This window comes from Ptychodera flava, chromosome 18, assembly GCF_041260155.1.
Source record: "Ptychodera flava strain L36383 chromosome 18, AS_Pfla_20210202, whole genome shotgun sequence".
In the NCBI taxonomy this organism is placed as follows: Eukaryota; Metazoa; Hemichordata; class Enteropneusta; family Ptychoderidae; genus Ptychodera; species Ptychodera flava.
The window spans coordinates 7720649-7736966 of NC_091945.1; the positions used below are offsets into that span (position 1 = coordinate 7720649).

General features: G+C 35.8%; 1 protein-coding gene across 1 annotated transcript in view; it reads right to left on the reverse strand.

Annotated features, from left to right (window-relative positions):
• The window catches only part of LOC139116757 (uncharacterized), a 141941-nt gene that overhangs the window by 9100 nt on the left and 116523 nt on the right, over window positions 1-16318 (reverse strand). Inside the window, exons 28-38 of the mRNA XM_070679401.1 lie at window positions 14411-14653; window positions 12959-13550; window positions 11182-11300; window positions 10701-10928; window positions 7623-7793; window positions 7106-7266; window positions 6121-6847; window positions 5092-5227; window positions 4483-4715; window positions 3833-3986; window positions 1907-2578 (exon numbers count right to left, since the gene is read on the reverse strand). Coding sequence (XP_070535502.1) covers window positions 1907-2578; window positions 3833-3986; window positions 4483-4715; window positions 5092-5227; window positions 6121-6847; window positions 7106-7266; window positions 7623-7793; window positions 10701-10928; window positions 11182-11300; window positions 12959-13550; window positions 14411-14653 — 3436 coding nt within the window. The remainder of the gene's footprint in view (window positions 1-1906; window positions 2579-3832; window positions 3987-4482; window positions 4716-5091; window positions 5228-6120; window positions 6848-7105; window positions 7267-7622; window positions 7794-10700; window positions 10929-11181; window positions 11301-12958; window positions 13551-14410; window positions 14654-16318) is intronic.

A 16318-nucleotide genomic window follows, 5' to 3' on the forward strand; every position in this document is an offset into this window, starting at 1 on the left:
TTTCTATAAGATACACAGTATTTTGCTAAGAATGTAGGAGGCTGGCTCTTGAAACGAACTGGAGCCTAACCGTATGAACTATTTACGATTGGCATCTTTGGAGCATTGTTAATAACTTGACACAATTAGTTTGTGTACTGCGTTTGAACAAATGCAATGATTTTCCACAAAGTAAAATAGCACATGAATTTACTGTGAGGTTAATGCAATTGTACCGAGGGAAACTTGCAAATAAGTTGGAAAATAGATAAAGAGATAAATTAATATAAAAACCGTAACGAAAATTGTCCTCAAATTAAGTTTGCTTTATCATATTGATATGAGCATGAATAGGAATACACAAGGGGGCAATAAAATAAACAAACACAACAAAACATAAACTGAGTAGAATGCGTATTAAATGATGTTATATTTCAATCCAACCTAGAGGCAAATTAAGCTCCGCTGTTAGAAGGTTGCCACTCTTCTACGCACATTTAATGGTGTGTCGTTCCATCGGATGTGACGTGTGAATTATATCAAGGTATGCATGCTGTTTTATAGCATACTGCAGACTACTAGTATGGCATTCGCTTATGACGTAATGGACTAAGCACACAGAATATGGATGAAGTAGCGATTTCAAATACCCAATGATAAGTGATTATGACTGTAACATTTATGAGGCTATCCCTAAGAAGCCAAATATTAAAATTTAGAGTTCCAAGAACATCAATTTCATGAACAATGCTTTCATCAAAAATGAGAAAACTAACCCCAAGAATATGCAAATATTGTCATTATTTGAAAATCCTAATAAGGTCATCCCTGTTATCTCATGGGTTGGATAGGACATTTCATTTCAGGGAAGAGTGATATTAAGTAAAGTGAAGAAACGAACCTGAGAGTAAAATGAAAATTTTATGTTTCTCTTATCTCTTTTTAGCCACTTACAATTGTATCATCAGTTAAAGTTAATAGTATAAAGTTATCCCTAACACACGAACTGAATTTGATTTTTGACAATTTCAGATAAAATTTTTAGACATAGTAGAGCAAAATGTTTTAAGTAAACTTCTCAAAATTTTGAAATGTGTATTTCACGAAACCATAACTAAGTCAGGGATTCCTAATAATTTGTATATTGAATTTCATGGCCGTAAGACAAGTAATAAAAAGTAAATAATATTTCAACCAAAAATTCGAAATGGGCCCTAAAATGTACACATGCAAATTTCATCATTATTTAAGCTAAAGTGAATAAAGCCAACTTTGGAAATGTACAAATTAACATTAATGTCTATTGACGGAAGATGTTTGAAAATAGAGCAAAAACCGTGAATATTAAAAGCCATGTTTATGTTTAAAACATTAGTGTAGAAAGCTGCATATCCAATCTGAAGGCCATCAAAAGAGCATATGAAAAATAACATTTTACCACAAAAAGGAGGACAATCAGCTACAAATAGACAATCAAAGTACGGTATTTGTAAGTGACTTATATATCATATATGAAATATGTCCAAGCAGTTGTTTCAGAGAAGAAGTACAAAGTTAACGATCGACGATTGCAGAGAATCAATCTCCGTGATAGCTCCGCATCAATTACAAATGAGCTACAAACAGAATATGGTAAATGGAATTAAATGTTATAGTGATGGAAATTTTTAAAATTTCCATACAAAAAGTGACAATGTTTAATGTACTTTACGATTAATTGAGCATAGCCACAACTTTGCCCGTGGGAAATGTGGAAACCAAAATGTAACAACAAATGGAAACCCAGTTTTGACTTTTATGACGGCATAAAAAGCGACAGAGAATGGCAGCCAACAGTCATCTGCATGATATGAAATATGTTTTTGTAAGTGGACCTTAATAGATCAGTATAGAAGATAGTAAAGTGAGAAAATCGATAAAACCTTACCTTGTTTTGTCTGTTTCAGTGCATCAGCTGTATGGATATCACAGATAATGAACAATATGAATGATGACACATTACTTGTTATTAACATCATATCAAAATAGTTCCAGGCCAACTTGACAAAAAACCTCCCCTGAGTTGAGATTCTTCGCAGCAAAGACACCAGTAGAATAATGGCAAAGATTCCATACAAAACCATACACAGGAATGTGATGATAGCATAAGTATCATAAACGGCATGACTGTTGAACAAATCCAGGGAATTAAACACTCGTTGGGATACTTTGCTTGTACTGCTGCCTATTTCCAGGAATTCGACTGCATATGTCATACTTCCGAAGAGTCTGCCATCAGGTATATAAAGATCAAATTCCACAAGCACAACCTTTGTATACAAATCGAGCCATGAGTCTTTAGCCAGTGACTTGATAAATGCTAAAGCAGTGTCTGCAGTGTTCGGAAGGGTCGCTACATAACCGTTTAGGCTATACACTCCATGACGTCCTACAAAATAGGTACCATACAATGTTGTGGAATTCTTGAATATCCATGGACTTCCAGCATTTGACTTATTATGATCAGGTATATATGGCTGCCATCTTGGGTTGAAGTCAGCTGTTTCTAATTCGCCCAGCTGTTTGCAAACTTCACTGTCCATTGGGAATACACAATTGCCTGAAGAGACCAAAATCAAAACAAGTGATGACTACCTTATATTAGAGCAAGACAAACCGTAAGGAGGAGTTATGGACGACCAGAACGCATTAGTTGGCATTAGCAGGGGTAGTATAGGAGCGTTTTAAAAGGTTTACACATTAGGAAAACAACACTCTAATTCTAGAAACCTGATTCCACTCGTCATTTCTATTATACTCTGTTGTACTTTATCTGGTACACAATATCATCCGATCATATTTCTTGCAGTTTCTATCTGTCAGTTTGACCGAAATCTAAGGGCATGGGCACATCTAGGCGTCGTATAGGCCTTTCCCGTGAAGGCGGTCGCAGATTGGAATGGCCTCAAGGGAGGACAACCTGTTACAGTGGACATCTCTACTGCTACTACTGCAATTGTAATGCTTTTATTCGCCAACATTAAATTAGGGTTGCGCATGAAAGAGAGGCACAAAGTATAGGATAAAGCCCGAGTACGAGGGCTCTTCTGGTATATAAAGTCCAACCCAACGATAAAATATCGACGCCGCAGGCCAAGACATCTTATCGTAGGGTTGGACTTTCTATACCGGAAGAGCTCGAGTACCAGGGTTTTATCCGACTTAAAAATTATCTCCCCTAACTGATATATTTTCGTTTCATGTGTTTACATCAACCGTCCCCTTTGTCAATGTAACATGTTTAGGATATGAATTAAAACTTTTATTTGTGAAATAGCCTTCGAATGTAATGGAACATCCTATGAATGCCCTAGGGCACATTAGTTTATGTTTGTACCACCGCAGATTTTGTGTTGCAGCTGGTTTCTGCTGTGTTACCAAATTTGAATATTAGGGAAAAAACGTACCAGATTTCTACAGAATATGACATGTTCACTTTTGATTGGACAGTATTTTACTACGGCGCTGTCATTCGTTTCTTGAATTTGGTGACCTAGGCTTTACGAGTAAATAAAACACCCTAAATTGAGCACTCTGATTGGTCAATCAACAGTAGATAGTTTTTAACTTAAGAAACGCAATGGCATGAAAAGTTCATATACGTACAAAATATGACAGAAAATCGAACTCTACCGAAGAAAATATAATAAATTTAACAAACATAAATATGTTCATAACTGCGATTACAGCACCATTTTGAAGTAGTAGCCTTTAAGCAAGTGGGTGAATTTAATATGTATTGATTTCATGAAAGATAAAACATGCTCTATGGAATTGTATTAATATCTCAAGGCTTATGATAATTAGCTCATACCCCTTTTAATTCGTTGTTGTCTAATCCGGGGACTGCCTATCCTGAAGGAGCGACCGTCGTTGGTTACGTTTGGTTGAAGATTTTTATTGGCTTGATAAATATTCTTGATGAATGTGGTGTCCATCCATTGAAAGAAATGTTCAATTCTCCGAATCTGAAAAATGAAGTGGTTAAAAAATCATTCATGCAGTAACTTTATCTGAGTTAAATTTCTAGCCCTACGATATCTTTCAGATCGGGTATAAATTCGCAGAAGGTTGGGGTTGTGTGGGGTCATCTAGCATTTGCTCCGTACGAAGACGTAAGTGCCGATTTCCCTGCTCACGCGACCGACGACTAGAAACTATTGACGACTCGCCCACGGCGTATTGATATTATTCCAAAAATACTTCATAAGTTTAACGCAGAATTGTTGAGGTAATCTCCTTTTACTTTACAAAAAAATAATGAATTATTGGCTTTTGCATGTGATAACTATATTATTCCCTTAGTAACATTTTTCTTGGTTCAGCTCGGATAATACTCGTGGCGTAATAACAGTGTCACCACTAGTCGAACACGGTCATTACGTCACTCGTACTTTCCCTCGCTGGTAGGAGAAAAATATTTGGGAATAATATTTAATTATTACATCATAGGTCTGTAAATACCTTCATAAAGTTTGTCTTGCCATTGACGTAGGTATTTTGCAGATTGCTATTCATGTGGTGAGCAAGTGGATCTCTGACGTGAAAGCAGAGTACCATGGTTACTGCAATGAACACGCAGTACACAAGTATCCCATAAAGCACTGCGATCATTTTCTTTTCTCTCGTTCTCCTCAGTCTTATCTTACGCACTTCTTCAGCAGTTAATGGACCAAACGGACTGTCTTGGTAAAGATCTGTTGCAGCGAAGATCAATATGCACACCACAACCATTGCTATGATATCATTATGGACGTGTGCCGAAATTGTAGTAATATTAAGAAAAATAACAGCCAGCAGCTTTGTAATAAATTCATACTTTGGTTACCGTTGCCATATTACACCAGGAACAGCATTCTTAAATTTCAATTTCAATTTAAAGACAATATGTGGGGCAACAGATTATTGTAATCAGCAAATATTCTCTACAAATGCCTTTATTGATGCTTCTGTAAGGAAAATGTCGGAAGCAATATCTTGGTAAAAGCTGCCGAATCTCGACATGCTTCAAAACATCTTCGATTAAGATGATAATAGACACAAAAAATAAATATGAATAAGAAAAGTCATCACCAGATTCAACATTTCGCTGCTTATCCGATTCTGCGCCTTCGTTCTCACTGTCTCCTGGGTCTATGGGAACATCATCATTGTCCGCCGTAGATTGGTTATGTATCAGAAGTGAAAGTAGAGCTGCAATCACTATTGCCTAAAAGAGAAACACACCGACGAACAATTTTTGTAAAACAATGCAATCAACTGGTAAAATCTTAGAGTGCATGTCATAATAAATATTTTAAAAAATTTCAAATTCCTCTCCTCTATGACAATATGATAGTATCTATTACATGATATTTGCTAGTTGAACAAAAAAAAAAAAAAAAACAATCAGATTGCGTAAAATCCACTAATTATTCTATTATAATGGCTTCAAATTCGAAATCCACAATACCCATACTATAATAAAGTAGTACGCGATCACATTCAAGGCCATGTGCATGGTTTGTTTTTAGTCGATTATTAATTTCATTTCAAATTAACTTAATTAGTTGGATGTAAATTGATGTAAACTTAGGGTCAAAACAACAATCCCAAAATGAGCGATAAAAGTTTTAGTCCGACATTATACGGTTTATGTTACCGTGTAGATTAACATTACACAAAATAATTTAAAGTTACCTTTAAGATTTATAGTTTGAAAGCACAGAGGAAAATTTGAAGATCTTAAGCTTAAGGAAAGGAACTTTGTGGTAGATTGAGACTAAAATAGTGGTCTTAATGCAGCTTGGAAAGATCATTTTTGGTGCTTCTGAATGTCGGCTAAGATTGCTGGTAACACAGGCACGCTCTTTTAGCAAAGAGGCATTGATGTGTGCCAAACATCGTTGTCGCTTGTCGCAGGTAAGACAAAGCGGCATCATTTGCAAATAAGCAACATCCTTCTAAAAGAATGTCATGTTGCGAAATTTTTCACCTTTTTTTTGAATTTGCAAAAATATTAATGCTATGGAAGATGCAATATCTATACGACATTGTCAGTCACTTCCTTTCATTGCTTTAAGGTATTGTTCACATCAGAAAGACTTATACCTCTTCACTAACCTTCAAAGGTTCAATGAAAAATACTGATTCAACGAACGACGTCACACATGAGCTTAACCATTCTGCAGATTTTTCTTTGCCCCATGCCATACTGTACAGGATGACAAAAACGGCAGATGTGGTAGTCACAAGAAATATTCCTGCCCAGCCAGTATAGATACACCACCAAGGTAGCATACAAGAAGCTTTACGTTCAAAGAGTGTGTTCAATTCAGCCGTTTTATAAATTCTTCTTCGATGTTGATGCTTTCCGCTAAAAATATTACGAAGTCGTCCACAATATTTCCCAATGATTGTATCACCAGTTGATCTGCGACTCTTCCTGAATACATTTACGATGATAACATTCACGGGAAGGACAATCAAACCACTAACTGTACCGATATAGATTTGCTGAAGGGAAAACTTGATGGGACCAATTTGCACCATGGTGTAAGCAGCCTTCTCTGCTTCACTGTTGGTCTTGTAGAACATAGCATTTGAAATCAGGAAGGCAAACAGCAGTGATAGACAACATGATAACCGCTGAACACGGGTGAATGTGCTTTTTGTAGGTCGAAGGAAAACAGAAAACCAAAGGTAGTCATCTGATAGGCTTTTTTGTCGTTGTAAACCAAATCTGTTGTTAAAATTAAGTAGCTCATCATTACCGGCAACTGTAAGAATACGATCAATCTTTCCATCACCTTTATCGACAGCAAGCCAGTGATTACACGGAAATATGTACCTGTAGAAAAAAAAAATGTTTTGCAGGAATAACAGGCAAAATCTTGTCATCAGCTCGATATTGGGGGTTATCATGAAGTGCCGCCTTGGCGCTGTAATAATTGATAAAAGAAAGAAGGTTCACAAATATTGGGTAGGAGATATATGTGTACAATTCAGTCCAAATAGAGACGTGGTTAAAGTATCAGACATTCTAGTGGTTGTACAAAACTGTTGTTCAAAGACTGTGCCATGATGATCAACAGAGTTACAGACTTACCACTTCTTGGTTTGAACATCAACAAAGCTAACACGATTTAGGAACCATGAGGCATCGTCACCAAGACCTGAAGAGTCATGCCAGATGTGGATATACAAGAGTCTACCTAGGTTCTTAGGAACATGCATCAAAAAGTGATTGACGCTGCCACCTGAGAAAACCTGTCGTACAGAATCATGACGAAATCAATCTTCGAAGCAATTTTTGTCATTAACATGATTTAATCTTTCAACATTGTTATTCGATGTTAAACTGCGCACAACTGCTATGCACATTCAAGAGGATGTGACAATAATATCAAAATGCAAATTCAATTTTCAGGCTGATATTTCCAATGAATATACCAGCAGCACATACTCAGCACTGAGTTGTATTGTAAAATTAAATAATCTACTTCAATAATGAGGTAAATTGTCAGCTTTTATGAACGTGTAATTTTGAATGAATTCTGTAAGAATCGTGTAAATGAAATCTGATCTACTGCCTAAATTAGTGAACATAGTAAAAATATAAATACCTTTCCGAAATTGTCTTTTAGTTGTCTAATACCAGTTTCACTGTTTTCTCCGACAAGTTTAAAATAGATATTCGACCTCGTTCCACTCTGCCTGGTAAATCCGGTATGCACAGTCACGTGATAAATGACATCATCCCCTTGTCTGTTATCAATCAAAGGACTTGCGCTCCACTGCAAAGGTAAACAAGTTCATTGACGACATCAACAATATTCATTTCATAAAAGAAGATACTGTGCTTGCAATTTCGCTAAAACTATGTATATGTTGATGCCGTAGTGAAAGTGGATTGAAGTTAAAGAGTTGATAATATCCCTGCTTTGAATAAAATAGTCCTTGTTTATATTTTATGTAATCTTAAAAGCGATGAAAATTGAAGTGTATATTAAAACCAGATTACAGTATTAGTGTATCTACGTTTACATGGAATCAGTTCAAACACGTCTACGTGTGTTAAATATTAAAAAGTCGCCGCCTGGAATCAACACTCGTTTTTATCATGACACAAATTAATATCCGCATGTATGTCATAGAATTGTCCTTGTACCATGTTGGAATTTAACAGTTTGATGTATGTCTGTGTGTTTGTTATAGCTCTTGGTGCTGAAAAAACAATCACAGGAAAATGGCAGCCTTGCAAACATGTCGGACTGTCTCTCGCTTGTATCATATCGCAGCTATGTCGGATTTTCTCATAAAACTCAACAATGAGGAGAGGTAAAACGTGGGCTTGTGTTCTTTCACAAATGTAAACATAAATCGGTCCATGCATGTCTTGGGCATAAAGAATTGAAAAAGCTGCCACTTTGTGACCATTTCGGATCGTATCAAAATGGAATTGATATGCATATATATGATATAGGTTTTTTATCTTTTTACCAACTTCTCCGCAAAGTAGAAGAGATAGTGTTGGATTTTCTAAGATTCCATTTCCCGAGACAAAATTGCGCGAGTTTACTTGAAGTAATATACTTTGTACAGATTGATCGTGAAGGGAAGCCATCGGGCGTGAAAATGAACTGGAATATAATACCAATACTATCACTCAGTAAAACGGGAATTTCAAAGCCATTCGCGGACCTACAGATTTCGCATTTGACATGCCTTCTTTACATTGCCGATGGTGTGATGCATAACATTTTGTCGTTACATGTTCTATATTCCTACACTATAAATTATAATCTTTTCCTATGTTTCCCTTCGCATTTTTGAAAGCCTACCTACTGCGTGAATTGCAAGTTTTGCTATGTTAATTTCGGCTTTCATTACGATTCATTTTCACATTTTCCTGTTATATCACTTTATATTTATTTGCACACAGTGCATTGTGGATCCTAAATTTATCAGCGTCAATCTATGGTCATTGCATTCGCTAACGAAGTACAAAACAGCAAAAATGCAAGTTTTGTCAACTGCAGACTAACCATGATATTTGTAACCTAGTAAACCATTTTCATTATCGATAATTTCCAGGATACGTGGTTGACAATTTTCTGTGTTGATCGGTCCATTTTCATGATCGATAATTTCCAGGATATGTGGTTGACAATTTTTTGTGTTGATCGGTCAGCTTCTCTACAAGACTACTGAGAATGCTTGTTTGATTCCTTAATCAATAATAGCCGCCTGTTTTGTTTAAATTTTCACGCTAGAAATGTTTCAAAAATAACCAGGGCTTGCCCATTGATATCTCTAAAGTCAAAATGATAAACCGAGCCGTTACTGGACATTGAATGAGAATGACATTTTACGTCCAAATGTTCTTATATGTTACGATATAAAACCAGGGAAATAACACTTGCTGAATTGTATATTGAACAAATGAAGGTCTTCCAAACCATATTAGTGCCTAAAAGTTTGAGTTTCAAGAGAATTAGTTTTGCCATTAAGGAGACATTTCCTTCTTCAAACGATTCGTCCTTGGTCGGTACAATGATGAATGTAAAGCACGAAGGTAGTAGCCTCTGGACTTTCCCAAGTCAGTGTCACATGCAGATCAATAGAGAGTATTAAGATTGAATTAATAAACTTAAGCAGACTGTCGCGTTAGCTGGGAGGTTATCGGGAAATTGAAGCGATATACTATAACAGGCTGTCTAGATAGGATGATGGCTTGGCCAGTTGGTAACTCTCATGTAGGCCTGGAAAGTCTAGGAGTAGCATACCAACCTGCAGGCTGTATGTTCAATTGACGTCCTCTCACAATTGGGAAGGAGAGTACTTCACTTGCCAATAAAAATTTATACTTCATAAGAAGACAAGATATTTCTTTCAATCTCGAATATATTCTCAAATATGTTTAGTTCAAACGAAATTTCAAAATGGACTTCGTACGTGCTGTCATCTTGCTTCTACTGTGTAGTGCTATGAAGATCGCGCCATGGCGTCTTTTCCTTTTACCCCTTCGTGCAAAACTAATGGTATTCGTTATTTTTGATGGGTAAATTAAGTGACAAGGTTCTTTATTCCAATCCTCTAGCCACAGACCGAGAGTTTTCTTCCTAACGTTTATTAAATAATAGCTGCTAACGAGTTGTCTGGCCATGGCGATAAGCTTCTACCTTTGCGATCGATAGAAAAAATATGGAGAGGTGAGGGCGGTTAATTAACAGATGTGTACGACAAGTTTTGAAAAATTATACAGAGAGAGTGACGGTAACATGTAGGCGCATAAATTACATGGGTGAGGATCGATAAAATGGTTAATACTTGATATCCATTTATTCATTTCTTGTTGGCAGATTCATAGTTTTCAATACCCTGTAGTGACACCAGAGAACTGGTTTGAAGATAGCATGCAAAACAATTGTTTATCTTTAGAATTCACTAACGTAGACACTTTAGGCCCTTTACATTAAGCCTTATGCTTTTCTATAACTGCATTGATACACACTTTCAAGCACTGCCGGTTGACAGTGGACACCCACAAATAATCCGTACTTTTCGTATGATACAAAATGTTACGCCATAAAGGAAATATTAGACCTCAAAAATCATCATACCATTACCAGTTTGTAATGCATGGTTACCAACTGGTATTGAGTATTTATATGTATTACGGTAAATAATGACACTACAACCTTTAACAAGTCTTTCTTGTCCTGTCTTCGCAGGGGAACCAGAAGGATGAAGTATGCAATCAAGATTGCACAAACTGTACAGATGACGAGAGGATTATCGTAAAGATGGGAGAATGATAAAGTCTCCCACGGTATTTTGTTGACAGGTACGTAGAAAGAATCAATGCCAAAGTTGGTAAGATGATTGCAGAGACACGTGGTTTCCCATGGTAGAGATAGTGGATCAACCTAATAAATGTAGAAAAATGGTGTTGAAAGGTTATCAGGAATCTTTAGATTTCCTTCACCTTTTAGCTACTCATTCGTGAAAGCCTAATGGATTCCACCGTGAAATATATGTCTCGATTGATCAGGATTGTTATATTTCTCCGTTATCCCCTTGACACAATTTTGGAAATTTAGAAACCAATGATCCATCAACTTTCAATCTAGTATGCCGTGCGCCTTCAGGTAGTGCATAATTATGTTAATATGTAAATACCTTGCAACCATTTGGAATCCATTTCTCTGACTTCACATTCCAGTGCTGACAGGTGGATGTATGAATCTTGAATATATATGGTTGTGAAGGTTGTCCTACAATAGGGTGTCCACTTGCATCTTATGAATAGAAACAAATACACAGTGTATTAGTAATTTGATCTTCATCTTCTGTTATATTTTGTATTGTCATCACTATATGATATATTTATTTTGTCTTCCTTTAAAGGCACTTGACAGCAGAAATATAGCTTACGAGTGCATATATTATTCAATCACTATCAACACCAAGAATATCCTGTTATTGTTTTTGTAATAAACAAGTCATAAATTAACTAAAATCGAAAGTTAGCGAAATACATAAACCATGTAATTTTGTAAATATGCTTATGGCAACGAAAGATTAGGGCACTTTGTCGTAAATTACAGTGTTCGCTGCATCACATGTATAGCGGAGCTCATCATCATGATGCGATGAACATTGTAAGTAGATTATAAATTATAAGTAATAAGCTGCAGTTAAAAATTCTTTGACATCATTATATCATCACTATACTTCATGAAATTATGACTTAAACTTGGACAATACTGAACTTTGCCGACCACTGGACCTTTTATCAATTAGGCATATACATATGCCGACTAACACATGAAAATTTGCAACAACTATTTACTCATTCACTGGACGTGCTTAGTTTATACGTCGGTATGAAATCAAAGAATATTATACTCATCCTCTGGTTATTCGTCAGCACTCATGTTTAACAATAACTTGACGCCTTCTGCATGGTAGCAAAGCAGTTTCTACAACATTAGTTTCGCAAAAGTTTTTATTTGACCTCCTATGTTGTTAAAATTCAACAATCCTTTCATTTTGTTTACGTTTGGGTTTTATAGTTTGATGTGCTACGGCTAAAGAATAAGCATTTTGTGCAAGTTTTGGCAATGCTGGAACATATTTCTCGCGATAACATCCATTTCCCCAAAAAAATATGAAACACAGTAATTTTATTTTTCCGATCAGATAATGAATTCATATCAAACCTCTACAATTATTGTTAGAGAAGCATAACGATTTCGATAATTTTTTTTTTTACTATTATATAGATTTTGGAATAGCAACTACAGACACTTCTGTACTATTAGTACGTCTGACTTTTGATGGTGTTAATATTTTCTTTCTTCAAATTGTTTTGTTTAATCTGAATATTGTATACAAACCTTTTAAACCAAAGATACAAGTAATATTATTGCACCGTACCACCCAGACCACAAAAGTAGTTTCGGCCAAAAATAATCACATATGCAAATTTTATTAAAATTCACCTAATGTTGATGAAGCCATTCCTGGGCACTAAAAGCCGAATATGAAGGTTAGCATATAAACGGACTCTAACAAAATATATTTGACCGATGTGATAAATTATTCCCGCCAATTAGCATTCCAAAATGTGGGATCATTCAAACAAACTCAAGTAAGGAAATTTGCAAGCACCCAACCAAGAAAGATCACGTCATATAGCAAGATTTTCAGCTGCAGAATGTTTATTAACTGTTGCACCTGATTTCGAGGTAATGGACACTAAAGTAGTTGAGTGCCAAACACGACTAAGCTTGTTATAATATTTTCTTGTTTATACATATACAGTCATTTTTATTTTACCGAAACGGGGAATTTATGTGTTTTTTAAAATTTATGATTTAATATATTATGATACCGGAATTCAATGTAATATTTTAGATGCAAAGAAGACAAACGTGTATATACAAATACTTACTTAGGCCTTTGTACTCCGCAACATTTATGAAGTAGGTTCCTCTGCTACTGACGTATTCAGCTGGAACGAAGACTTCGAATGTGTGAGCATTTAATACCAGTGTGTCATATACTTGTTGATTTCTCCGAATCATATGGGGTTTTGCACGATTGGGAAGAATATTATGAGGCTTCCAGGCAGAAGCGAGTGTTGTCTCTATGTCCTCAAATTTTAAGTCAGCAGGCACCACCATTCGTATATCGAATTTGTCAATTTCTGGTTTCACTGCATGCCTCATTAGAATTGCATACGTTGCATCTGACTCTTTGAGAGTGGAAAGGAAGAGTTTGACACTGGTTCCTTCATTTGGTACCTTAAACTCATAATACTTTGGTGTCAAATAGGAATTGTTCAGCTTTGATATATCAATCGCCAAATCTGATCCACTTCGGTTGTTCTGTCTCATATCTCTCATAGAGAACTTGAAATCCTCAGTTGTGTTTTCCTGGTCTAGGACTGTGCCATTTTCATCGTACAGTTCCATTGATATGACACTACTATTGATGTTAGAAGAACCATCCCATATGAATGGATTGACTTTGTATCCTATGATCTACAAAAACACATAAATATATAGAGCATCTGCAATGTATGCAGCATTAATTTGCATTGATATTTCCAAGCCTGCAACTGGTCCATTCTCAGAAATAAATTTGGTCTTTGGCCCATTTAAAACAGTTATTTCAAATTATAATTGGCCTGGTGTTTAATATGTCCTTTTGGATATATATGCAAAACGTGAAGGAATGATCAAATTCTACTTGGTATTCAGCATTTTAAGTAGACTGGTTATGACCGAATGAAGTTATAAAGAAAGTAATTTTCGATGTGGTGTGAATGCGTTTCTGTGTCTGTGGGTATGCGTGTGTTTGTCTGTTCCCTTTGAACATAGACCGTGTGAAACAGGAAGGGCGGGATATAGCAATTATATTTGGTTGTCGGATCATCATTTTTAGGGGATGATGAGGTGGCCTACAGGTCTTGGTTATGTTTTCTATGAAAAGCGCCTTTCAATTGAGAACACTAGTATGATGATATGAACTAAAGTCTTAGGATTCAACGAGATCTTATCAGAAATGACAAGGCTGCAAAAACTTTCTTTATTAAAAAGTGTTAGTCAGGTATAATAATTAGTACACTATGGCTTATTATTGTAATTTGAACCCCTTTAGAGAGGGTATAAAGCTTTTCAGCTTAACCCTAGCGTGAAAGCCATGAATCATCAGATGATGTTTTAATAATATTTAAGATTAAAGAAAACTACTTTTTTATGAAATTTGAACAGGCAACATACGATTTATTTTCACCTCTCGAAAGATTTGTCATAATTGTCACCCCTCGAAAGAGTTGTCATAAAGGAATTCAGCGATTGCTCTGTTTTAATGATAAAAAGAAACTAGTAAAAAATCTTACTTTCAAATCAATTGATGAGTGATTTTTATGGCCAAACATCGTTTGAGCAGAAGGAAGAACAAAGCTTCCAACACCCGAATCTAAAGTTTTACTTGACAACTGGTCTTCTGTTGTTCTTTCCAGCTGGAGAGACAATCCATTTCGTGATATATTCAGAGGTGGTTGCCCTGGCAACATTCTCTGCAGCAGAGAATCTGACACTGTAGCAATTGAATCGACAATGGTATTTGTCAAATTAGAAACCTGAGAATATAAAGAAAATACTTCCCCATTATTGCCTTTTGAAAGACCGAACGTCACATAAAAATTAACCCACAAACAAGCCATTTACTGCCTTTATGATATTCATTAACATATAAAATTAACAGAAAGTGAATGCCTTCGGCATAAATATAGATACCGTATATCAAATTTCAATAGCCATTGTAGTTATAGGTATAGCTATAGAGTCGTGTACATTTATGGCCATTGTGGTGTGTCTCTTGTTGCTCATTGTTACGTGGTTTGATTATGATGTTTCCCTAAAAATAACAAAGCAATTTCTAGCAAGATCTATGCATCCATTCTCTGACTCATTCGAAACTGTATTAGTTTGGTTTGTTTTCGTACGCAAATATGCAAACAGAATTTCATGTTTCATTATTGATTTTGTGTTTATTCGATAACCAACAAATTTGATCCATACCTGGAGGCAAAGTTTTAACTTTCTTGGTAGCATAAAACCTTGAAGTGTAAAGTTATTTAAATGGAAGTTGCGCCTTTCAAAGTTAAGCAATGTTTGCCATGTTACGGAAGATAAAATTCATCTTTTATTTTATTATATAAAAGCCCAGCAGTTTGAAAACAAGTAAGACTTCTCTTTCATAAGCATTTTGAGGTTTACCTTGTTATTATTTTGTTCAATGAGACTTTAACTTAGATAATCAGTATTGGTACGTATTCTATTTTTACAGCATGGTGCTCATAGATAAATAACTCATTCCCATCTTTTATCACACAGAAACTTGCCTGGTTGGGATTATAACACATCTACAGTGTTACTATTTTTCTCGACGTGTATCTACAAATGTTAGATCAGCCCGATGCTTTTTGACCCCTTTCACAACACGCGTACGTAAGTGGCGAAAATGTATGTTTTCACCATTTGAAATGACCCCAGGTCCTCTATACTGGTCAGGTGTTAAATGTTAAACGTCACGTAGCCTATAAATAAGTTCTAAACTACAAAAGAGTGGTTACACTACAACAAAGTTACATTTTAGACAGTCAAAGCCAGCACTCTTGGACTCATACCGGCCGTAGAGCTAATAGCTGACCATTTCGTATCAAATGATATTGTGACAGAAAATTAATCATCTGTGGTTTTGTGTCACGTGTACGTTAGTCCATGGAGGTAAAACGTTCTCTTCTACCTCTATTGTTAGTCGCTCGATACGATCATGGAGCCATGAGCGCAGCTAGTACCTACATGCTATACGGCAAGCATTGTGGAATATCTGGTTATTACATGCTCACTGTGTTTCAAATGTCGCTACAAACGGCTTTGCTTGGTCTGCATAGTTTTCCCTGTTTTATATACGTTAGCTTTGTATTTGCAATGTAGTTTGTGAAACCAACAAATTTGCCTTCCCTTATTCGAAATCGTAACTATCTTACAAAGAGTAATCTTAATTCACTATTCATAAGCGGGGATGTCAACCTGATGTAGTAGCATTCCGCAGATTCTAAATCGATATACGTGTGTGTAAACAAGAAAAGTAAACTCATGAATTTTAATAGACATGGTGGGTAAATTGGCCATACCCACCACGTCTAAATTTGTGTGAGGAAATATTGTCATGTGCTATATCTTTGGCTAGAACTGGCAACCACTATACTTTGTGAGTCTTCATTAGATTGTAAAAGAGC